The sequence below is a fragment of the Vipera berus genome (assembly GCF_964194415.1).
Source record: "Vipera berus genome assembly, chromosome: 2".
NCBI classification, from domain to species: Eukaryota; Metazoa; Chordata; class Lepidosauria; order Squamata; family Viperidae; genus Vipera; species Vipera berus.
The window spans coordinates 149,897,031-149,922,889 of record NC_138203.1 but is presented as its reverse complement, the minus strand read 5'-3'; the positions used below and the strand labels follow the sequence as shown (position 1 = coordinate 149,922,889).

General features: G+C 44.7%; 1 protein-coding gene across 1 annotated transcript; it reads right to left on the bottom strand.

The window, feature by feature from the left end:
• Positions 1-1,522: 1,522 nt before the first annotated feature.
• On the bottom strand, positions 1,523-15,960 carry LOC308662833 (transmembrane protease serine 12-like; the record flags this gene model as incomplete). The annotated part of the gene is made up of 7 exons (XM_081318977.1): positions 1,523-1,652; positions 1,923-1,942; positions 5,251-5,481; positions 6,719-6,861; positions 8,870-9,141; positions 12,217-12,418; positions 15,873-15,960. The coding sequence occupies 7 exons, from the start codon at positions 15,958-15,960 to the stop codon at positions 1,523-1,525; spliced, it is 1,086 nt and encodes a 361-aa protein (XP_081175103.1).
• Positions 15,961-25,859: the final 9,899 nt, after the last annotated feature.

Here is a 25,859-nt window from a genome sequence, read left to right as displayed (position 1 = left end):
TTTCTTCTGTTATGTTCTGTACCGATAAATTATTAGTTGTAGTGACAATTTCAGTTGCTTCTCCAAGACGCTTTCTAGTTTGCCCCCCCAAAAGCTCTTATTTCATCACCGGCTGTAGACAGGAACTGATAAGTTTGGTAGGTTATTTTCATCATAGAAAATAACAAGTAAGTCTTAAGATCCCGTCGGAAGGAGCGAAGGTCGGGCGCCGTCTGGAGCTCAACCGGTAAATGGTTCCACAAATCCGGCGCACCCACAGAGAAGGACCTCCCCCTGGGGGCCGCCAGATGGCATTCTCTGACCGGTGGCACCCTGAGGAGGCCCTCTCTGTGGGAGCGCACTGGGCGGAGGGAAGTAGATGCTGGCCACAGGTGCTCCCTAAGGTACTCCGGACCCATGCCATGTAGGGCTTTAAAGGTCATTACCAGCACCTTGAATCTCACCCGGAAGACAACTGGAAGCCAATGCAGCTCACAGAGCAAAGGTGTAACATGGGAGTATTGGGAGACTCCCAACACGACTCTCGCGGCTGCATTCTGCACCAGTTGGAGCCTCTGAGTGGTCCTCAAGGGCAGCCCCATGTAGAGAGCGTTGCAGTAGTCCAATCGAGAGGTCACGAGTGCATGAGTGACCGTACGCAAGGCATCCCAGTCTAGATAGGGCCGCAACTGGTGCACCAGGCGAACCTGGGCGAAGGCCCCCCTAGTCACAGTTAATATATGATCTTCTAAAGAAAGCTGTGAATCTAGGAGGACTCCCAAGTTGCGAGCCCTATCTACGGGGGGTAATAACTCACCCCCCATAGAAAGAGATGGAATATTCTGAATTTCCCGGGATGCCGGAACGCACAGCCACTCAGTCTTGTCAGGGTTGAGTCGAAACTAATGGTCTTCACTTTCTATATAATACAATCTCAAGTTTAAATCAAATCACTCTCTCACCGTGACTTTATACCCGGGTCCTTCTGAATCCTTTGGGGGCACGGCAGACAAAAAAGAATTAAGCAGCTATTTGTCCAAGGCATAAAAGCCTGATGAATCATAAAGTAGCAAAATGTCCCGGCTGCAAATGTTCTTCTCCGTGGGAGGAGAGGGTCAGGCGATAAGTAGGCAAACAAGGGAGGAAACCAAGTTCCCCGCCGATCTTCCGCTAGGCCATAAACTCAATCCAGCCGGCCTCCCGGAGCATGAGCGACGTAGAGATGGTCTGTACCGTCCCACCGTCCGCGACATGAACCATCCGTACTCCACCACTGGGCCGCAGATATCCACATCTGGGCGGCCACAGCACTCCAGCTCACCTCCACACCAGCCGCTTCAGACGCCACCGCAATTCCTCCACCACTCCACCATTCCAAGCGCTGTTCCAAGCCGCGGCTCCATAGGCCCCGAACATCAGCTGATCGGAGCCTTCCAGAGCGCGGCTCCTCCAGGCCTTCCAGGCTCTTCCAGGCTCCGCCGGGCTCCATCGGGATCAATAACCTGCTAATAGGAGCCACCCAAAATGCAGGCTCTCCTAGGCCTCACCGGGCACAGCCGAGGCCCCTCTGAAGGTCACCGGGACTCACGGAGCACACGGAGGACTGTGCCGCTGCTGCCGCCGCTGAAAAAACGCCACCAAGAAACGCCGCCCGAAAAACACCGCCGCTGCCGCTGCCGAAAATAGCAAACCGAAAACTTGCCAAAAACGGCAAACCGACAGCCCTTTGTCCCCCTGTCCTATCCCACCAACACAGAGGGCACAAAGCACCTCTGTGGGGCTCCTGTGGGATGCCAAACAGCTGGGACTCGCGGAGCTCAGCCAAGCACATCTTGGGCAGAGTGAGTAATGATGAGACAGTCCTTGTTTAGCTACCACAATTGGTTGTTAAGCAAAGTAGTCTCTTAAGTAAAACTGCAGTTGTGCTTATGATTTTACTTTACCTTTCCTTTGCTTTATAGACCTGCAAAGATTGTAAATACGAGGATTGGTCAGAGTTATTTTTTTTAACCATTGTAAACTGCAAACAATTACTTAATGAGGCTGTTGCTAAACAAAGACTACTTTTAAACATAGAAATGGCTCACATTCAGTGCATTTTCTGATAAGATAGATAACAAGAAAAACAAAGTCATTAAGATTACCTATGCAATTTTAATACCAATTATATTAAGGCCCAGCCAGTTTTTACTTCCAGGTAAGAATTGTTAGATTTTAGATTAGATTTTAGATTTTATTAGATTTATATACCGCCCTTTCCCGAAGGACTCAGGGCGGTTTACAGGGCATTTTAAAATCACATCAATATAAAGTACAAAGTTAAAAGAGAATTAAAAGATTAAATTATCCCTGAAAATAAAACCCCAGTTAAAATTCTCAGCCTGGGTCAGAGAGCTCAAAGAGCCAGGTCTTCAGGTCCCGGCGGAATGAGCGTAGGTCAGGGGCAGTCCTGAGCTCCACGAGCAGCTGGTTCCAGAGGGTAGGTGCACCCACAAAAAAGGCCCTCTCCCGCCGGCAATCTTTTACCGGCGGCACCCTGAGAAGACCCTCCCTCTGCGAGCGCACTGGACGAAGGGAACTTGATGCTGGCAGCAGGTGTTCCTTCAAATATCCCGGACCCAAGCCATTTAGGGCTTTATAGGTCATCACCAGCACTTTGAATCTCACCCGGAGGGCAACCGGAAGCCAATGCAGTTCACGGAGTAAAGGTGTTACATGGGAGTATCGGGAAACCCCCATCACAACTCACGCGGCCGCATTCTGCACCAGTTGTAGTCTCCAAATGGTCCTCAAGGGCAGCCCCATGTAGAGAGCATTGCAATAGTCTAAACGGGAGGTCACGAGCGCATGAGTGACTGTGCGTAGGGCATCTCGGTCCAGGTAGGGTCGCAACTGGCGGACCAGGCGAACCTGGGCAAAAGCTCCCCTGGTCACGGTTCGTATATGATCTTCAAAATTGAGCTGTGAGTCCAGGAGGATGCCTAAGTTGCGAGCTTTATCAACGGGGGGGTAACACCTCACCCCCCATCATTAAAGGTGGAATAGTTTGGTTAGCCCGAGATGCTGGTACGCAAAGCCACTCAGTCTTGGCAGGATTGAGACGAAGCCTGTTTCTCCCCATCCAGACTTGGACCGCCTCCAGGCAACGGGACATCACAGCGAGGGCATCGCTGGGTTGGTTCGGGGTGGAGAAAAAAAGTTGGGTATCATCAGCGTACTGATGATACCCCACCCCGAAACCATGAATGACCTCGCCCAACGGCTTCATATAGATGTTGAACAGGAGGGGCGAGAGAACCGACCCCTGAGGGACTCCACAAGCGAGAGGCCTTGGGGTGGATCTCTGCCCTCCCATCAACACCGACTGCGAGCGGCCCAGGAGATAGGAGGAGAACCACCGTAAAACGGTGCCTCCCACTCCCAGCCCCCTGAGACGTCGCAGTAGGATACCATGGTCGATGGTATCGAAAGCCGCTGAGAGATCTAATAGGACTAGGACAGAGGAGCAACCCCTGTCCCGAGCCCGCCAGAGATCATTCACCAGCGCGACCAGTGCCGTCTCCGTGCTGTGCCCGGGCCTGAAACCCGATTGGTACGGGTCCAGATAATCAGTTTCCTCCAGGAACAGAGGAAGCTGATGTGCCACCACGCTCTCAACACTGTTATATATTTTTATAATCATAAGTTTGGAAGGGACATTGGAGGTTAACTGTCAAATAGCTTATTGCAGGGTAGCGGACAAATAGCTGTCTAATCTTGACGACCTCCAGTGACAGAGCACCCACAACTCTGAGAAGCTGTTCCATTGAATAATCGTTCTTACTGTTAGGAAATTTCTTCTTAGTTTCAAATTGGATTCCTCTTTAACGAGCTTCCATCTTTCTTCTTGCCCTGCCCTCAGGTGTTTTGGAGAGTAAGTTGACTCCCTCCTCCCTGTGACTGCCCCTCAGGTACCAGAAGAAAGCTATCCTGTCATCACTAATCTTTCTCTTCTTAACCATTCATCATACATCTAGCCTCTAAACCCCTTCTCATCTTTGTTGCTTTTCTCTGCAATCTTTGTAGTGTCTCGGCATCTTTTCTGTATCGTGGAATCAGAACTGGATGCAGTATTCCTAGTGCAATATAAACAGGTGCTATCACTTCTCGTGATCTTGATGCTGTTCTTCTGTTGATGCAGCCAGGGATTGCATTGGCTTTTTTGTCAGCTGCAGTCCATGCTGGCTCAAAGTTAAGTGATCATTCACTAGGACACCAAGATCTTTCTTGCAGTTGTTGTTGAGTCAGGTACCACCTATTCTATAGATGTGCATTTAGTTTTACCTGCCTAGGCGCAGCACCTTGCTTTTCTCATTACAGAATTGCATCTTGTTGGCTAGGGCCTAATGCTTAAATCTGTCAAGATCCTTCTGAATCATGAAGGTGTTGGCAATTCTCTCCCCCTCCTCCCAGCTTGGTGTCATGTGCAATTTTTATGAGTTCTCATTCTGTCCCCTCATCTAGATAATTTATGAAGATGTTGAAGAGCACTGGACTCGACAGAATTTTGAGGTACCCTATTGCATGTTTCTCTCCATATAGGTGTAATTCCATTAAGGACTATATGCTGAGTGCATTTGGTCAGCCAACTGCAAATCCATTTGGTGGTGGTACTGTCTATTGCACATTGTTCTATCTTACCAAGACATATTTTGTCATATTTTATTGAAGTCCAAGTAAACTATATCCACAGCATTGCCCTGATCCACTAATTTAGTCACTGTATTATTTTATATATTTGTTCCTGTTTTACTTCTAAGGTGTAATCAATTGAAAGGAATTGCTGTTCTGTATTTTCTTCTGCAATTTCACACATTTGTAAAATAAGTTTTATTTTTAAAATGCTGTAAAAAGTATGGAAATATTAAGAACATTTTTAAGTCAGGACTTTGAACTCATTAAGCAATTACAGAGTCTTTCAATCAGTATTTTAATACAATTAATAGTGATAGCTTTTATATATTTTATAGCTCATAAATGGTACATAACAGTGGTGCTTATATTTAAAATATCAATTAAATAAATGTTAAATTCTTTCTAGGTATGTGTGCATAAGTAGCAGATTAGAATACTAAGATTAGAAGACTAGGTTTATTATATTGAATTACCACATAAATCAATTAGTTCTATTACTGAGAATTTTCTGGAAAATATATGTGTAATAAGGGGAAAGAAAAAAACTTAAAACATAATCATCTGTCACCCTATTTCAATAAAATTTGAATTTTATACAAGATGGAAAGTTATCCATCCAGCAGTTCCCAAAATTAGGGTAAGCCAGAGGCTTACAGTATTTGTTTTGTTAGATAAATATGAATATATCCATTTTTTGTAACTTGCAGCACGCACATAAAGTCCTGGAAATTTTGGTCTGCCACAGCCAACGCCAGAACTGGTGATTCCTATTAAATAATATTTGTTGGCATCTGGGAAATAGCATGCCAGAGGACCACCACTGTCTCCCTACAATGTGAAAAAGATAAATCAAATTAGGTATTGCCATTTTGAAGCATATAATAGTGTATAATCCTATAGATGTGCATTAGTCTGAGTTATGCTTGCCATAACATATCAAATGAAAATAATGATCCTTTGGAAATATAAATAAATTTGGATATCCTGTAGGGGAAATACTTGCTTTTGTTGAATCACAAGATTTAAAATTAAGTTACTTTAAATATACATACACTGATATCTTGTTTGGGTAATTTGCAGATTATTTATTCATAAGATGCATTTCATTTATGACATCAAGGCAGAATATATAGCAGTCTCTCCTATTTTTCCCACAACAGCCTTCTGAATTAGATTGTACAAGTACTGAGTAGAATAAAGTGGCCCAGTGAGTTTCCATGGTAGAAGGGAATGTGGAACTTGGGTCTTCTTAGTGTCAGACAATGTGACTATACCACATTGAAATTGTACTATAAACTCAGCGTGTTAGGGGCTTATCTACCATCAAGCATTTTTGTACACAGGTATTGGGAATCACTCTGTATTTCCAAGTGATCTATTATGAAATCAGGTGAAGTGATTTGAGTCAGAAAAAAATCTGCTATTATTATTATTATTTATTAATTTTTTATGCCACACATCTCCCTATCAGGTGACTCTGGGTGGCTTACAAATTATAAAACTAAGTAAATAATTAAAATATTGAAACATTAAAACCACAAATTAAGACTTTAAAAACTATACTGAAACCAGAACTAAGAAATGAATGGGACACCCTACTACTATCCCATAGCCACTGCTAAGGTCTTCACTGAAAGCCTGTGAAACAGTCATGATTTATTTATTTTTTATATATATTTATGTTCATATGCATAAATTAAAAATATGTCCTGCAAATTTCTATAAGAACTTTACCTTTCTTGTAACAACTTTTTGCTTTCAGGATTTTTTTTTTAAAAAAACATGTCACTATTTTTTCTAATGCCTAAGGCATTATTTGTCATTTTTGTAACTACCGTATCTAATGATTTTAGAAAAAGCAAAATGTCCTTTGAATTTTACTATAAAAATTCAAATAACCATTTTATGGCACAGATTGTCATCAACTATTTTTTTCCTTCCCAAACTGATTGTATTCCTATTATTTGGGCCTATTATTGTGCGTCTACTCATTAAAAATTGATCAAGTAATAGCTGTAGAAGATAGTTTCAGAATATTTTTAATATGAAATAATCAACAATTTACCTGGCAACTATCAACATGTCCACTTTCAGAGCCAGCACAAATCATTTTCAGGGATACTGTGCCTGCATACCAGTCATAGCTATTACAGATTGGCAATGGAATAATGTCAACCTGAGCTTCTTGTAATATATATTTACCTTTACCTGTAATGAAAGCATAAGATAAAGCTGGAAGATTGTTTGTGTCTATAATATAGGGATAGGGTAGGGAATCCAGTAGAAGAAACCGATGGAATTTTGAAGGTTTTTGGACTATTAAGTCAAATTTCCTGCCCCATATACTTCATACTTCTATAGCCATTGACAATCTTTGCATATTTTATATAACAAATCCATATTATTTGTTTGACTGCTATATTTTAGTCTATTCATTTTCAGCTTTTCATTACTGCAACTTTGAGTGTCATATTAAGGTCAAACATCATTATGGAGAATTTTAAAAAATATGTTATCTGTACAATAAGCTATCATCTCACAAAGCATTACACCATCATGTTAAGCATAAAAGTCACATTTTGAGTATTTTTTTGGTTTAGATCACAATATTGCATTTGAAATTATACTGTAATATGTTTTCAATTTTCATTGATCATTTAGTGATGGTAGTATTCCATCAATCCTGGCTACGTAATGTCTAATAGTAATGGACTAGCCTGCATCCTATGCTATTGGCAATATACAAATAGCATAGGACAGCGATGCCTTTTAGAGAGTGAGTGCCCAAACTGCAAACCAAAACTCAGTTATGTATCGTCTAGTGCCGGGTGGGCGTGGCCTATTGGGTGGGCGTGGCCCATTGAGTGGGCATGGCTGCAGTGATAATGGCAGACGAGGAGGACTGTGTGGAGAGAGTTTCCTCCTTTAAATTTCTGGGAGTCTACCTCTGTGAAGATCTGACCTGGAAAGTTAACACAACCCAGGTGGCTAGAAAGGCCCAACAGAGGCTTCACTTTCTTAGGGTCTTGCGGAAGTACAGGGTAGAACAACGGCTAATGACCCTCTTTTACTGGTCTACTATAGAGAGCGTCCTCTCGTATGGTATTGTGGTTTGGTATGCTGGTCTGACAGCCGCGGACAGGAAAGTATTACAGAGGGTAGTGAGCACAGCACAAGACATTGTGGGCTGTCCCCTGACACCACTGGATGACATCGCCAGGGCTCTTTGCCTTGGAAGAGTGAGGAAAATTCTCAGGGATGACTCACACCCTGGACAGTATCTCTTTACTCTCCTACCATCGGGTAGGAGATATAGGAGTATAGCCAGCCGTACCAACAGGCTGAAAAACAGCTTTTATCCGTGGGCTGTTAGGCTTTTGAATGGGATATAATCTCTGTGAATTTATGCAGAATTGACTTGGGAGGCCGGTGTGTGGTGTAGTTGGTTCACATGGTGTGGTAGGATGGAGGGTTTGTTATCACTGTGTGTTGGGGGGAGGGAGCACAGGGAGAGGCTCAGCTAATCTCAATGTACACATGTTGTACTTTGACAATAAAGGTTTATGTATTTATTTATTTATTTGGGTGGGACTAAAAAGTTCAATCAATCAATTCCAACTGTGCGAGATCTTTTTTTCCCCTGTGAGAAGTTGAAATTGATTGATTGATTGATTGAACCTTTTTTCCCCCCACACGCAGTGGTGGAGGCCTAAAGCGAAAAGGTTTTATAAAACCCTGCTGAAAGCCTAGGACTGGGGCGACAGCATGCGTGCCCACAGAGAGGGCTCTGTGTGCCACCTGTGGCACACGTGCCATAGGTTTGTCACCACGGGCATAGGATGTATGGTAGGCATGCCAGTGGCCTGTCTAACAGTAACATTGTGATGATGAAAAAATGTTGGGAATCATACATCCAGACAAAATTGGATTTATTTGATAATAACATCACTTCTATAATGTTTCTGAAACATTTTAAAAGTTCAATATCCAGGAAAAAAAAGAAATTTAAAAAAATGAATCCATTCCATTGTTTGTGGATACATATCTAGAAGGTTTGGTGAAAAGATAATTAAAAATGTACTATCACTATGGGTAGTAAGTTTTTACTGAGTACATTTACTAGCAGCCTTGATTTTATTTAATTTTGTGAATAAGAATACAGCCTAAAATCACTAAAATCTTGATCTTAATATTAAAGTAATAAGAATAGATTTACCTTTTTCCTTTGTGCTTCCCCACCCACTTATATAACATGGATTCTTAGAATTATCACTCAGAAAGAGAGCAGAGTCAGGTAAGCAGATAGGCTGGACATAATCATTGTACTTGACAAATTGCATCAATCTGAACAAGGCAACATCATTTTCAAAAGTTCCAAATTCATAATCAGAGTGCATTATGATATCTTTGATACGATATTCTTTAGAAAAAGGCCAATGTACGTAAAGATGATGCAAACCAACTACAGCCCTCCAGTTATCTGGTTTCCTAGGGGGAAAAAAATCAAAGGTCTGTAAGAGTCAATAGATACTGTAGAATTGTTACGTCAGAAATACTGATAACAAGCAAGAGTCAAAATAATTCAGTAATTTTGTAGAGATGGAGGTCAAGGATATGAAGGGACCGTGCACAGAAAACTGCCTGCCTCAGTATCCTGTTATCCACATGTCTATGAGATCATTCCAATTAGCCTTGCCAAGGACTGCAAGGAACCGGCTAGATAAGGGAGACTCTGCCCTGGCTTGGGATGTTCGGATGTTCTCTAAGATTGACTAGGGAGTACACCAATAAACAGTTTTTGCTGTGCGTAATTTCCTGCTTGTTAAAACTGTATAAATACAATAAACTCTGCATAGGCAGACAGACATATTTGGGATACCCTGTGTTGACTGGTCTCTGAATCCCACATAATTTCAGTTCAATTCAAGAATTTCCAGATTGGAATTCTGAAATCAAGGCCAATCTTTGCCAAAAACAGTCTTATCTATGTCATTCAAATGAAGGCAGTTGTCTTGGAACTTCTGTTCTAAATTAAGAAAAGAATTCCTATTAGAAACTGGAAGACTTTGCAGAGTGAGGACGAATGCGAAGAACTACAGAAATAATTTTGCCTGCTAGTAAGAGGTTTCAGAATTAATACTCATCAAAGTATGTTGTTGGCAGTACTTAAGCTTATGAGAGCCCAGGAAAGCTTTTCCTACAGAATTTTAATACCAGTATTGACTAAGAAGCACAAAGTACCAAATCCAGCTACTTTTTCTTGAAGCTAGATGCTTTGCCCTACCCTTCTTTGCCTTTACTTCTTCCATTCTTTGGTCAAATTGTCGGGATCTTGGCTCTCTTGCTGCCAATCCTCGAACCTGTAGTTCCCTTAGTTACGTGGATTATTTTGCCACCAATGTCATTCTTTCCTGCAGTTGCTTTGGTCTTTCTAGGTTCCTAGATGTTTTTCCCTACTTTCCTCTCCCTGGGCTCTTCTTTCCTCCATACTTACGTTTACCACTGCTCTTCAGTCTTCCACATCTGGACACTGACTTACAAAAATGCAAAGGGAGACATATACTGGCCCCCGAGGATGCAAAAGCTGCACACAAGTAGTCTATATTGACTTTCCTGACGATAGCTGATTTTGTGATCTGTAGGATTTGATTTTGTGATCTGTAGGATTTGTTCTGAACTGAAAAAGGCTGATTATAAATTATCTCACATTCCCTATCTTGATTTGACAATTCAAAAGGGAATGGATTCATAAACACTTGAAATTTACCATAATTCCCCCTAATCCCCAACCTAGATGTTGAGTGATCTCTGGCTTGGAAAAGACATACAACTCAACAATAAAATGTATTTTTAGCTGCAACAAGAAAGCATGGACAATGTCTCTTTATGGAATTTGCAAAGTTAACTGATAAAAGCTTTGAAGATTCCTCTTGAATGTCAGAGATTGATGCAAAACAGTAGGTAACTGGACTTGATTAATATACTTACATTAATTGCAATTATCCTGGCATTTGTGTTAACGTGTATATTTGGTACTTGACCTACAAACACTAAAACCTACAATAAATGCTTTTTAAGGTTATTTTGTACGTACATATTAAGCTCAATTTGTGGATTAAAATATCAGAATATCTCCTGCCCCTATAAGCAAAAGATATGTGGAAGAAGGAAATAGTATAGGAAGAAGATTCATAAATACATATCTGGCACATCAATGTAATTTATAAAGCACTCTCAGAGTTAAATCAGTCCCTTCCTTTAGGTACTCCCCACAAGTATAACGCCACACATTTCTATGACACTCTCTAATATAATATATGTATCACACAATTTGGTATCTTTCTGTAATACATAAATAGATTTCTCCTTCTCTTTTCATTTTTCCTCTCACTTTATTTCCATCCAGCTTGGCTATTCCTTCCCCTTATAGATTCGATATTGGGGCTGCAAAATTCCAGACTACCTTAAGACAGCTTCCACATAGTGGTTATTATGTCTTGCAGAGGAGAAATGGTAGCCCTTCCTATCCTATCCTTACCCAATGAAAGATCTCATTTTGTTTTTTGCCATTTCATATGGACGCTGAGCTTGTCTATCAGAAGATTGGCAGTTTGGCGGGTCGAATCCTGAGTGCTGCGTAGCAGAGTGAGCACCTGTTACTCATCCCAGCTTCTGCCAACCTAGCAGTTCGAAAGCACGTAAAAATGCAAGTAGAAAAATAGGGACCACTATGGTGGGAAGGTAACAGCGTTCCGTGCGCCTTTGGCGTCTAGTCATGCCGGCCACATGACCACGGAGACGTCCTCAGACAAACGCTGGCTCTTCGGCTTTGAAACGGAGATGAGCACCGGCCCCTAGAGTTGGAAACGACTAGCACGCATGTGTGGGGGAACCTTTACCTTTACCTTTATGGAAGGATAGAGGGAAATATGTGTCTGTCTGACTATGCGTGTTTCGGGTGGGGGGATTACTTGTGTAGGGAAATAATGGTTGGTATAGAATAGATACAATTTTTAAAGTGGGAATTTTTATAGAAATGATTTATTTTACAGGAAAAAATTCAAATGTTGTTTGTTGTCCTGGTTCCTATTTTTCCCCCTTTCAAATATGACAGGTATATACACAGGTATATGTACTCATGTGTACCACTTAAAGGGAGGAGGAAGTCTGTTTCCATTTCCTTTTCTCAAAACATTCTCTCTTTCTTTGGAGGATTGTCTGTTGCTACATAATCCAGATTTCAAAATGTGTGTATGCGTATGTGTGTATATACACACCTTAACCAGAGCTGTGGTGGGGTAGTGATTAGAATGCAGTATTGCAAGCTAACTCTGCTGACTGCCAGAAGTTTGATCTTCACCAGCTCAAAATTGACTCAGCCTTCCATCCTTCTGAGATCAGTAAAATGAGGACCCAGATTGTTGGGGGCAATATGCCGACTCTGTAAACTGCTTACTCAGGGCTGTAAAGCACTGTGAAGTGGTATATAAATCTAAGTGCTATGGCTATATACTCATTCATCAAAAATGGACAGAAAACCATTTGGAACTGAAAAATACATACGGATAATCTTGAATGCAATGTGCTGCAGTCAGCACTGAGTTGTTACTGATTAAAACTCCTGCACATATATGACGATATGCTCTGTCACTGTAATGAATTTGAAGACTGACTTGCCATGGCCATGCCCCAGGTTCAGCATCATGTCCACCTACAATCCGGGAGCCCATTATGGACTCATCTACCGCAGGCCTTGTTCCACATTCTAGAAATCAAAATAGTTTTAACGATAAGAAATATTTCTCTGAAAGATTAAAACATAACCAATATTCAACAATATATTAAAACTAGCTCCTGAGAACTAGAAATTACATGTAAGACCACAATTGAGCCCAAAAAATTCTCATTAAGTAAAACATTTGTTAAATGAATTTTGCCTCACTTTACAACCTATCTTGCTACGATTGTTAAGTGAATCATTGCAGTTGTTACATTAGTAACGTGTTTGTTAAGTGAATCAAGCTTCCCCCTTGACTTTGCTTGTAAGGTCGCAAAAAGTGACCACAGGGTCCTAGAACAGACCATCATAAATATGAACAAGTTGCCAAGCATCCAAATTCTGATCATGTGAGCATGGTGATACTGCAATGGTTGCAAGTGTGAAAAACAGTCATGTCACCTTTTTCAGTGCCATTGTTACTTTGAATGGTCACTAAATGAACTGCTATAAGTCGAGTATTACCTGTACTAGAAATTGATGGGGGAAAATATTACCACTTTTCTTGTTCAGAGTATAGCGATATATAAACATTAAAAATGGCCTTCAACAGCCTGAAATAAGGTGTCTGGTAGTACCTTTTCTAATCAACCAATTCTATTCTATTTAGTTTTTTTCCCCCATACCATCACTCTGCTTAACAACTAATTCCTACAACACCGTCAAACTGCTTAGTAAACCTGTATGACTATTATTCTCATCTTTCCTATTACCTATCCCAGGGGTAGGCAACCTTGGCTCTTTTATGACTCATGGACTTCAACTCCCAGAATTCCTGAGTCAGATATGCCTACCCCTGACCTATCCTTACCTTCTTATGGCTATAACTTTGTTGCTTGTATCTTACAATTTATATTGTTTTACTTAGTATCGTAGTATGATTTATGTTGTTTGCTTAGCTAGTATCCTATAACTACCACTAAATGTTGCACCTTATGGTTTGTGATGAAGTGTTGTATTTTATGATTTATGATGAATGTATTTTTATGTTGTTTATGATCATGATTTATCACTATTACTTGTATGTACACTGAGAGCTTATGCACTGGAGACAAATTCCTTGTGTGTCCAATCTCACTTGGCCAATAAAGAATTCTGTTCTGTTCTATTAAAAGGCTGCAACTCACAAAAGCTTATGACTGAAAATTAGTTTTAATTTTAATTTTTAAAAAATTAGTCAGAAACAGGTCCCTTCTGATTTTTTTTTATCCAGACTAGCACATCTTTCCTCCTACAGTTTTAAAAGCATCAAAAGCATGTATTAATTAATAGAATATGCATATTTCTTTTTTGCTAGATTGTTCCCAGCACCTAAAAATGTGGAATAAATACTTGATCTCAGTGAAATGGAGTTCCATATGCTTAAGGTCATGTGAAATTGGGTATGATTAACAACACATGCATGTCTTAATAGAAAATTCATGATTTATTACCCACTTTCAAAGTATTTATAGAGTTAATATTGGCATAATGACAGATCTTTCCCCACTTTTACCTAATCATGACACAAATATGCCTTTCCAGCCTCTTTTTTTAAAATACCTTATCCACATGACATTACAAGGTATGCTAGCAAGACTTATCTACTTTGTACTGGAAAGAAAGAACATTAGTCCTACATCATGTGATTTTCCATTGGAGAGCTTCCTTGTCCTAAATTTGTCCTAAAGGTACTTTTTCTAAAAGGCAACTGGATTTTCTCATTTTTTTTCCTTTTGAAAACATTTTGCTTCTTAGCTAAGAAGCTTCTTCAGTACACAAGAAGTGAAATATTTTTTTTTAAAAAAAGCTAGGAAGTCCAGTTGCTTTTTGGAAAAAGCATCTTTGGGACCACTGTGACCTGGATGATTGAGACCATAGACATACAGTATTGTATCACCACATTTGATAATTCTTTAAAAATTGCAATGTTAATGCAATGTTCAAGTAATTCTGTGACCATAATACATATTCAACAATATGCAAGCTACTGTACTAAAAATCTTCTGATCTTTGAAGCTCCCAAATGCCCTCCCACCCCAGTTCCAATAGTTAGAAGAGAGACGGAAACTCCCTTGGAGTTTCCTGCAGTCACTGATCTACGCCTGCACAATTCTTTTGTCTTTAGAAGTCAGTGGGGAATAATAGGATACTTATTGTGCAGTTTCCACTGATAGAACTTTTGTGTGAAACTCCTTTGCCAATTTCTCCTTGTACTTAACAATTTCCCATTTGGCATGCCTGGTAGCTGAACAAAGCAGAACCTCAGATTTATCTGCCTGTGGTTTGACCTAGAAAGATAAATTGGCAGAATTTTTCACCCACTTTTTTTTAATAGAAATTCACCAGTTCATTATCTTGGGGCAGTGATTCACCAATCTTTGCTCAGCACTTATTTTATGTCCTAACCGTTGGCTGTTTATGTGGCTAGAAGCCAACCATCCAGTGTTTCTGTTTCTTGAAGACCCAGAAATTGCCAAACAGTGGAGATCTGGTTCACAAGCAATAGTGGGCTCATTCACACAACCACATTCTACTTCTTGGATGCAGGCACCCTGGATATGGCAATATAAGGTGCCATTAGTGCTCACTGGGGCAGGGGTGTGATGGTGGCTCCTAAGAGAAGTGCTGTCATTGAATGAAAGCACAGCAGCGAAAGTGCAGAATTGGGCTGTGTCAACCCAAGTTGGAAACACTTAAAGTGGAGCAGGAAAACCCAGTTCCAGGCTATTGTCTCCACCTCCGGGATAGGACCTAACTCGGATTAGGCAATTAGCGCCACAGCAACCCTTCCCTTCTGGGCCAGATGAAACAATGGGTTAGGAATGACCTACGATAACGATGAGTATGTATGATGAATCTATTCCTCTAGGTCAGGGGTAGGCAACCTCGGCTCTTTTATGACTTATGGACTTCAACTCCCAGAATTCCTGAGTCAGCATAGCTGACTCAGGAATTCTGGGAGTTGAAGTCCATGAGTCATAAAAGAGCCGAGGTTGCCTACCCCTGCTCTAGGTCTAGTTCTGAATTTGTTTCAATTTGCTAAGAGAGAAATAGCGGTAATTACGGGCTCTATTTCGCGCACAAAAGGGAGGAAGAGGAGGGAGGAATCCGATCCTCGTTGACAGGAAATTGCAGAAATCTCAGCCGGACGAGCAACGCTTTTTCCTTACGGAGGTTTCAAGCTGCGAAGGGGGTCGGTTAGGGCCAGCCTGAGCGCCTGCACCCCCACCACGGGATCAGCATGAATTAGGGCTGTAGGGAGCGGCTTTCCTACTAACAGCGGTGCTTTCTGCCACTCGGTCTTTTGAGTGCCGTTGAGAACAAGCTCATTCAAAGGTCATTGCCTCACGGAGCAACGAACAGATGAAATTAAATTAAATTAAATTCGGAACAGAGCTGAGAGGGACCTTAGAGGTCTTCTAGTCCAACCGCCTGCTCAGGCAGGCAGCCCCGCTCTCACCGTCTGTGAGGGAGGCGGGGGACAGGAGCTCCAGCAGCAGAAACAGCGGCCACACGAAAAAGAGCGACGAACGAAAGCCCCGAATCATATTCGATCCAAGAAGCAAATGGCGCCGGGGCCGCTGGTCGGCTTCTTTTGCGGTTGTCCGTCTCGTGTGCCTTGCGGCTCTCAGAGCGAGTTTCACGTGGCGCGTGCGCTCCGCGGTTTCAGCATGCGGGGGCGCCTTTTCTCTCTCTCTCTCTCTCTCTCTCTCTCTCTCTCTCTCTCTCTCTCTCTCTCTCTCTTTCTTTCTTTCTTTCTTCCCCCCCCCTCCCTCCCTCTTGTAATTCAGCACTCGGGTTTTCCCTACCTTACATCTCTTGGACGCGCCCAGATTAGTAGTGATGTAAATTAAGAAAGGTGGCAGATGCGAGAGTTTATTACGCTGAGTCTTGGAACGTGCGGACGGGGATTGAAGGGATGTTGAAGTTCAAAACTTTGGGAGGAAAGCAAGTTCTTTATCCAGGCTAGGAAGTGCCCTGCCTTTGCCACTAAGCATTATTTTCTTCCAAGTTCTGTTAGAGAGAAAACACTCGTGCTCGTTATTGGCAGTTACAGTAACTAGCTATCGGCACAAGCAACTGGAAATACTATAAGGTTGTTCTATCATAATTTGATTTTCTATACATTCAGAAACTCAGTAGTGGTCCCTTCACCTATTTGCTATTATAAATGGACAGAAAGCGTCATTGGTGGCTCTTGCAAAGATGGATTCTAAGGTTATGTTTATTTTAATCTGAGTCTAGCCAGGTGAAGACAAGTTTGTAAGTGTAATTCCCAATTCTTCAGAAGTAAACAACTGAGTGTACTAAGAATTTAAACAAAATCTGATCTGTGGATTGTAACGTGTGATGTGTACAATTAACTTCAGTTAAAGGGACAGGCACCAATTAAACTGAGGCTTAGGAAGGGTTAGCAACCGGCAAGATCTTTCTGCAATGACCACCAGGGCTAGATGCATTTAAAAGAGTCTGTGACTCAGACTTTGAATTTTAAAGAGAAAATTTGTGCTTCTCTAGTTGAATTTACAAGCTTTGAAGAGATGGGAAAAACAGCAAAAAGGAATTTCAAAGGCTTTATAGACACCCCCAACTTGGGAAATATATACTTATACATAAAGGTAAAGGTAAAGGTTCCCCCACACATGTGTGCTAGTCGTTTCCGACTCTAGGGGCCGGTGCTCATCTCCGTTTCAAAGCTGAAGAGCCAGCGCTTGTCCGATGACGTCTCCGTGGTCATGTGGCCAGCATGACTAGACGCCAAAGGTGCACAGAATGCTGTTACTTTCCCACCGTAGTGGTCCATATTTTTCTACTTGCATTTTTACATGCTTTCGAACTGCTAGGTTGGCAGAAGCTGGGATGAGTAACTGCCGATCTTCTGATCGACAAGTTCAGCGTCCTAACCCACTGAGACACCACGTCCCCTCTATACTTATACATACATATAAATATAATATGAGATAAATAACAAAATATAAACTTAAACATGGATTGTAATAATTTATTTCTCAAATACACTAGGTTATACAAGCCACAACAGGAACCTCTAGACCAGGGGTATCAAACTGCAGCAGCCCGGATGCATCATAGCAAAACCGCGCCCACCCCATTGCCGGCAATGGCAAAAAAGTTGCGATACATTGTGACATATCACATGATGTTGCGAGTTTGACACCCCTGCTCTAGACAATATTATACTTGCCAGATGTATAATTTTGCAAAATGATTTTTTTAAAATACACGAGGGAGGAAGCCTGTATTTTCTCTGTAGGTGTATAAGAATGTAACTTACTTTGAAGATAGATATGTTATTGACATTAAAAAATGCTTTGTAAATGAAAAAAGAGAAATCAATTCAAAAGAATCCAAAGAATCATAAGACTCTAGAGCAGGGGTGTCAAATGGCCGGCCTGCTGGCTGCATGCATCATGAGGAAACCGTGCCCACCCCATTGCCGGCAATGGGAAAAAAGTTTTGATATGTCGCATTATTGTGTAGTGGGTCTTGACCGCATGGCGAGACAAAGATGATGGACTCAGCAAACAGCTCTTTATTGGATGTAGTGCCGGATTCAACAATAGGGGTTACCTGTACCTCTTTATATACCTTGCCAGGTACACTGGCAGCCAATCCTTTACTTGGGTTTTCCTGCCGGCTGCGTCCCAGCCAATCCTGTCACAGCACAGCGCCCCCTGATGGTTACAATGAGTCGCTGCTTGTGTTTTATTTATCCCCATAACACCCCTTCCCCCATAAAAAACAATAAACAATTTTATTTTTAACACATGCTTCTGTGTGGATGTAGGCATGTTGCGTCCTTTCTTACGACCTTACATAGTCCTCCAAATAGGCAGGTGGCCTATGAGCCCTGCTGGACCTTCTCCGGGGTTGCTCCCCTCCCTGGACAGCCAAGTCATAAGTTGAGACCCGGCTCTGGGCTCTGGCAGCCACATCGTCTTGGTGATTCAGAGCCTGTTGTTCCAGCTGCTGTTCTGACCTGGCAAAAGTCTCTGGCATCAGTACCCTGTCCATGAGATCCTCCTCCTCCCCAGGGCCCATTGTTTGTGGTTGGGTGGATTGGTTGTTCAGTGACCTGACCTTTCAGGAACCCGCTTCCTGATTTGGTCAATGTGTCTTCTGACCCGACGACCCCCCTCCACCTCAACAATGTAAGACAATGGCCCTGTTCTTTCGATCACCTCCCCCTGAATCCACAAATGTCCCGGCCCATAGTTCCTGACCCAAACCAGGTTCCCCATGTGTAGTTCCCTGGGGGGTAAAGGTTGTTCTATGTCTGTGGCCACTCTGTCAGGGTGGAGTCGGTCCAACTTTGTGATGAGACGTCTGCCCCACCGTAGTTCTGCTGGGCTCTTGTCTGTGGTTGTGCATGGGGTGGTGTGTTGTGCCAGAAGAAATTAGGCCAACCTCTGATGCCAGTCTCCGCTGATGATGCATCTCAACGCATCCTTGGTCGTCCTCACCATATGTTCTGCTTGCCCATTAGACGATGGGTGGAAGGGCGCAGAGGTGACATGTCTAATCAAGTTGGCCCTCGTGAAATCCTGGAAATCAGCAGATGTGAATTGTGGGCCATTATCCAAAACTATCACATCAGGAAGACCATGTGTAGCAAAAAGTCCTCTGAGCGCCTGGACTGTTTTGGCTGTGGTCATACTCGTCACTGGTACTACCTCTAACCATTTGGAGTGACTGTCTACTACTACTACTAGGAAAGTTTGACCTTGAAACAGGCCAGCATAATCTATGTGGACTCTGGACCATGGTTTGTGTGTCACCTCTCACTTGTGTACTGGTGCGTGTGGCTGTTTTGGCCCAGATCTTTGGCATGTGTAACAACCCGCTACCTGTTCCTCAATAGCCTTGTCCAGGCCCGGCCATCAGAAATAACTCCTGGCTAAGGCTTTCATCCTGACTATGACAGGGTGTCCCTCGTGTAGTTACTGTAAGACCTTGTCCCTAAGTTTCTCCGGAATGATGACTCTGCTACCCCATAATAGGCATCCCTTGTGAGAAGACAGCTCATGTCTCCTCGTGAAGAATGCCTGGAATTCCAGGCCTGGACTCCTTTCTTGCCACCTTGAAACTATCCATGCCTGTACTCTGCTGAGGACCTTGTCTGCTGTGGTAGCAGCAGCAATGTCCTTAGCATGGAGTGGGCATTCTGGGAGATCCTGGATTGCCATAATCTGTTCAGCAGGTGCTGGATCCGGTTCTGTAATGGCTAATGGTAATATTTATTTATTTATTTATTTATTTATTTATTTATTTATTTATTTATTTATTTATTTATTTATTTATTTATTTTTGAGACTTATATGCCGCCCTATCTCCCGAAGGACTCAGGGCGGCTAACAACCATAAAAACAACAATACAAAAGTTAAAAAAGATTAAGTAAACAGCCCCAAAATAAATTAACTAAACAATTAAAAATTAAAACATTTTAAAAACCCGTCATCAATCCAGGTCAGCCTGATGAAAAAGGAAAGTTTTGAGGCCGCAGCGAAAGGACCGGAGATCTGGGGCCATCCGGAGCTCAAGGGGGAGTTGGTTCCACAGGGCTGGCGCTCCCACAGAGAAGGCCCTCCCCCTGGGGGTCGCCAGCCGACATTGTCTAGCCGACGGCACCCTGAGGAGGCCCTCTCTGTGTGAGCGCACTGGGCGATGGGAAGTTGTCCCTGGCAGCAGACAGTCCTGCAAATATCCCGGGCCTAGGCCATGTAGGGCTTTAAATGTAAGAACCAGCACCTTAAATCTCACCCGGAAGACAACCAGCAACCAATGCAGCTCACGCAGGAGGGGTGTAATATGGGAGTATCGGGATGCTCCCATCACAACCCGTGCGGCCGCATTCTGCACCAGCTGGAGCCTCCAGGTGGTCTTCAAGGGCAGCCCCATGTAGAGGGCATTGCAGTAATGTATCCGAGAGGTAATGAGTGCATGAGTGACCGTACGTAGGGCATCTCGGTCCAGATAGGGGCGGAACTGGTGCACCAGGCAAACCTGGGCAAATGCCCCCCTGGCCACGACTCCAATATGATCTTCAAAACTGAGTCGTGAATCCAGGAGGACGCCTAAATTAATTTAATTTAAATTGCGTGCCCTATCAACGGGAGGTAACACCTCTCCTCCCATAACCAAAGATGGAACCTCTTGGACAAGTCGAGATGCTGGTACGTAAAGCCACTCAGTCTTGGCCGCGTTGAGCTGGAGCCTGTTCTTCCCCATCCAAATCTGTACCGCTTCCAGGCAACGGTACATCACATCAAGGGCATCGCTGGGTTGGTTAGGGGTGGAGATAAAAAGCTGGGTATTATCAGCATATTGATGATACCTCACCCCGCAACCACGGATGATCTCACCCAGCGGCTTCATATAGATGTTGAACAGGAGGGGCGAGAGGACCAGCCCCTGAGGCACCCCACAACTAAGGGGCCTAGGGGTTGACCTCTGCCCTCCTGCCAACACTGTCTGTGAATGGCCCGAGAGGTAGGAGGAGAACCACCGTAAAATGGTGCCTCCCACTCCCAACCCCTCGAGACGTCGCAGCAAGATACCATGGTCGATGGTATCAAAAGCCGCTGAGAGGTCTAAAAGGACCAGGACAGAGGAATAACCCCTGTCTCGGGCCCGCCAGAGATCATCCACCAGCGCGACCAATGCCATCTCCGTGCTGTACCCAGGCCTGAAACCCGATTGGTATGGATCCAGATACTCAGTTTCCTCCAGGACCAAAGGGAGCTGCCGTGCCACCACACTCTCAATGACCTTCGCAAGGAAGCGAAGGTTGGAGACAGGATGAAAGTTATTTAAAATAGCTGGATCCAAGGCAGGTTTCTTGAGAACGGGCCTTACCACCGCCTCTTTCAAGGTGGCAGGGAAGCACCCCTCACTCAAGGAAGCATTGATAACTGCCAAGAGCCAGCCTCATGTAACCTCCCGAGCCGCATAAACCAGCCAGGAGGGACACAGGTCCAACAAACACGTGGCAGCACTTAATTTCCCCATGATCCTGTCCACTTCATCCAGAGTCACAGGATCAAACTATTCCCAAATATTATCGGCCAAACCCATCGTTTCCCCTTTGTCAGATACTGCCCAGTTGGAGTCCAAGCCAGCCCGAATCTGAGCAATTTTATCCACCAGATACTCACTAAACTCCTCAGCCCGTCCCTACAAGGGGTCCTCTCCCGTCCCCTGATTTAAAAGGGAACAGGTCACCCTAAACAGGGCGGCTGGGTGGTTATCTGTGGATGCAATGAGGGTGGCAAAGTGAGCACGCTTCACCACCTCCATTGCCACAAGATAAGATCTAGAAAAGGATCTTAACTGTGTTCGGTCAGACTCGGACCGACTGGACCTCCAAATGCTCTCTAGGCCCCTTCTCCGGCGCTTCATCTCCCGCAGGTCCGCAGAGAACCAAGGAGCGAGCCGGGATCTGCGCCTGGTCAGAGGCTGCAAAGGCACAACACGGTCGAGAGGCTCTGAAGCAGCCCGTTGGCAGGCGTCAACTAAGGTCTCGACCGGGCTGTGGGAAAGGGAGGAAGGAATCAGTCCAAGCGCCGTCTGGAACCTATCTGGGTCCATCAGGCGCCTGGAGCGGAACCACCTGGTCGGTTCCGCCTCCCAGCAGTGGAGAGTGGCATGATGGAGGCCCAACCGCAGGAGATAATGGTCTGTCCATGAAAGGGGTTGAGATGTTGGAGTAACCCCACCCAGACCATTAAGCCACTGCCCAGAGATAAAAATAAGGTTGGGCATGTTTCCCCCCTCGTGAGTCGGACCCTGAATAATCTGGGTCAGGTCCATGGCTATCATGGAAGCCATGAACTCTCGGGCCACCCCTGACGCACCACCCAGGGAAGGCAGGTTAAAATCTCCCAGAACCATAAGCCTGGGAAACTCAACCGCCAACCCTGAGAGAGCGTCGAGTAGCCCAGGCAGGGCCGTTGCCACGCAGCTGAGAGAAAGGTACGTGAGCAACAGACCCAACTGACCCCCAGGACCCCACCTCAGGAGAAGGTACTCACATCTGCCTATCTGAGGGGCAGTGATCTCCCGCGGAGAAAGGGCCTCCTTAATAACAACTGCCACCCCCCTGCCCCTACCCTGAGCCTGAGGCTGGTGAAGCACACGGAAACCTGGTGGGCATAATTCAATCAAAGGGACCCCTCCCTCCGGGCCCAACCAGGTTTCAGTGATGCATGCCAGGTCTGCGTCTTCCTCCTCAATCAATTCCCGAATGAGGGGAGCTTTATTCACCACAGACCTGGCATTCAAATAAACCAGCCTGAGCTCAGGTACCTGTCCTCCCCCACCCCCGGAAAAGCAGGATGAAGCCAGAGGGTCGGAGCGTGCCACCGCTCGGAGATAGCGGGGGCGCGATCCCAAGTTTCGATATGGCCCTCTGTTCATCTGTCTGCCGCCATTTCCAATCACCGTGGGTATCACTGTCTCCACCCCATCCCCTCGGGCCCCAAGACCCTCCCCCCCACCACCGCGACCATTTACCAACCTGGATTGAGAAAGATCCAGCAAAATCCCCCCATCTTTCTGCTGGAACGTACATCCTTCCCCCCTCCCTAACCCATTAAAAAGTTTACATAAAAAATCCCTAAGCCTCCTTTTTGTGCCATGCCACCTCTCGGTATCCCAGGATCCGTCATTAAGGAACCGGCGGCGCAAACCAGAGGGCCACACCTGGGAGAGGGGGGAATCTCTCAGGGCAAGCAATGTGCCTGCGGAATAAATCATCAATAAGATAGAAAGATAAAATAAGCTAAAAGCAGGAGGAGATGAATCGGCAGGAATCAATACAACAACAATTGATGATTAAAATTACAGAGCTGGACAGCAACTCCCGAACAAAGTCACCCTCTCACAGTGACAAGAAGATCTTCTGGCATCAGGGAATGTCACTATCCAGCTCCGGGTAGGTTGCAGATAGGGAAAAGAAAAATCCAATGACTGGGAGGTAGTAATAGTCCATTTGTCAGTGGAGGCGTCCATAGTTCCAATAATGAATAGATGTAATCAAGTCTCTAGCTTCAGGTTCCAGGTCTGGCCAATAACAGCCGGGTCCCCCTGCCCCACTGACAACACCTCCAAAGCCACCACAGATGGAAAATGGCAGCAGTAAAATTCAACCAGTCATGCATCCCCATCTCCAGTTAAACTCACGACCAAAGGGCTATAGCAAGCCTCAGAATATAAATATCATCCAGGGAAATGGGGTGGTCTCACCACGATCTTCTTCAGGCGGCATCGTCGGCAGCCTCCATCCTCCAAAAAGCGGCCCCAAAAGGGCCTTCACAGAGGAGGAAAAGCTCGTGGCCCCTCGGTCGGCATGTCTCCACCCCCGCGGAACTTCCACCGGAAGGGAGAGTCCACCAACCAAATTGTCAGTTGGGCACTCGGCCATCCCAGGCCAAGCGCCCCTCCACCCGGATCACCAATGGCCTCAAGAAAATCGTCCTGGCCGCCACAGGCCCTGGGCACCTCACCGCCCAGATCATCGCCCCGAACGGGCCTCCAAAGATGTTCCTGCAGTCGTCGTACGCCCAAAAAGCCTCGCCGAAGCATCCTGACTGCCGTGGATTCCAGGCGACTCGTGGCCCAAACGTCATCCCGAATGGCCTCGAATGGAGTTGCCGCGGTTGCTGCAGGCCCCAGGCGCCCCGCCACTCGGATCATCCTGACCGCTTCAGGCCCCAGGTACCTCGCCGCCCGACTCATCTCTGGCAGCCTCAAAGAGGTTACAGCCACCGCGGGTCAGGCCCGGTCCACCCAGACCACCACACCACCATCTCCCACGGCCTCAGCAAGTTGTCACGGCCCCGGGAACTCCTGGTGCTCAGCCGAGGCTGTGCGGCAAGCAACAGCCTCCTCAAGACTCACAAGCCAAAACTCATCCTCCCGCATTCTCTAGCTTAGCCGCGGACCGCGGCCATCTTCTCCGGAGGTAAAAAAAAAATGCATCTGCATGGCCCATATCCTTTCCTGGTTTGTGTACCAGTTTTCACGAATATGCTGAAAGGAATATGGACCACCTCATCATCCTGGGGGATAGAATTTGTGGGGTTTGCTTTTCAGTCGTGAACAACCCCAGCAGAGGCTTATGGTCGGTAAAAATAGTGAATTCCCTGCCATATAAGTAATCATGAAATTTCTTGACCCCCGTCACTATTGCAAGGGCCTCCTTATCTATTTGGGCGTAATTCCTCTCTGCCCTTGATAGTGTCCGGGAATAATAAGCGATAGGCCTCTGCTCCTCATTGTCCTCTATGTGACTTAGGACAGCACCCACTCCATAAGGGGATGCATCGCATGTGATGCAGATGGGTTTGGTTTCAATAAAATGTGTAACAGTGGAATTGCAGGACAATAGGTCTTTCAAATTCCTAAAACTCTGCTCATGGACCTTGGTCCAATTCCAAAGAGTTTTTTTGTCCAAGAGCCTGTGTAACGGCTCAGCAATTGCTGCTTTGTGGGGTAAGAAAGCGTGATAAAAAATTAAGCAACCCCAGGAAGGCTTGCAATTCTGCTTTGTTTTTTTGGGGTAGGAGCCATTTTAATTGCTCTTACCTTTGAATCAGTAGGATGAATTCCTTTGCCATCAATTCTGAACCCCAGGAATTCAGTTGATGCCACTCCTTCTTAAGTTTCAGCCCTGCAGAACAGAATCTGCTTAACACAGCCTGCAACCTGTCAGCCAGGACCTCCTCAGAATCTCCTGCAATGAGGACATCATCAAAGTATGGGCATACTCCAGGTATGCCCTTCAGAGTCCTCTCCATCACCTCCTGAAAGATTCCAGGAGCCACAGAAACACTGAACTATAAACGGTTAACTCTGAAGGCTCCTCTGTGTGTCACGATCGTCTGCGCATCTGCCGTCTCCCTGGTAACTGGGAGCTGCTGATGTGCTTGCGACAAATAGAGCTTGGCAAAGATGGCGCCTCCCTGGAGTGCAGAGAGGACGTGTCTCACCGTCGGAACCGGGTAAGCATGCAGATTTAGGGCCCAGTTCACCGTGGCCTTATAATCCTCAGAAATTCTTACTTCCCCGTTGGCTTTGAGTGGGGTGACTATTGGGGTCTCCCACTCTCCCCCATCCATGGGTTCTAACACCCCTTGATCCACTAATTTATCCAGTTCACTCTCAATCTTGTGCTTGAGAGCAAAGGGGACTCTACGAGGTTTTATTCTTATGGGGAGGATGTTGAGGTTCAATTTAAACTTAATTTGGGGTCCTGTGTATTTACCCAGCTTGCCATCGAATACGTCTGCAAACATTTTGCAGATGGATTCAAGGCTTTTGGTCTGGGTGCTATGGATTCCCAGATCCCTATTCCCAGAGCTTGAAACCAATTAAGCACCACTAAACTGGTCCTCCAGCCCTCGGCTACCAGGACGTCCAAAGGACCCT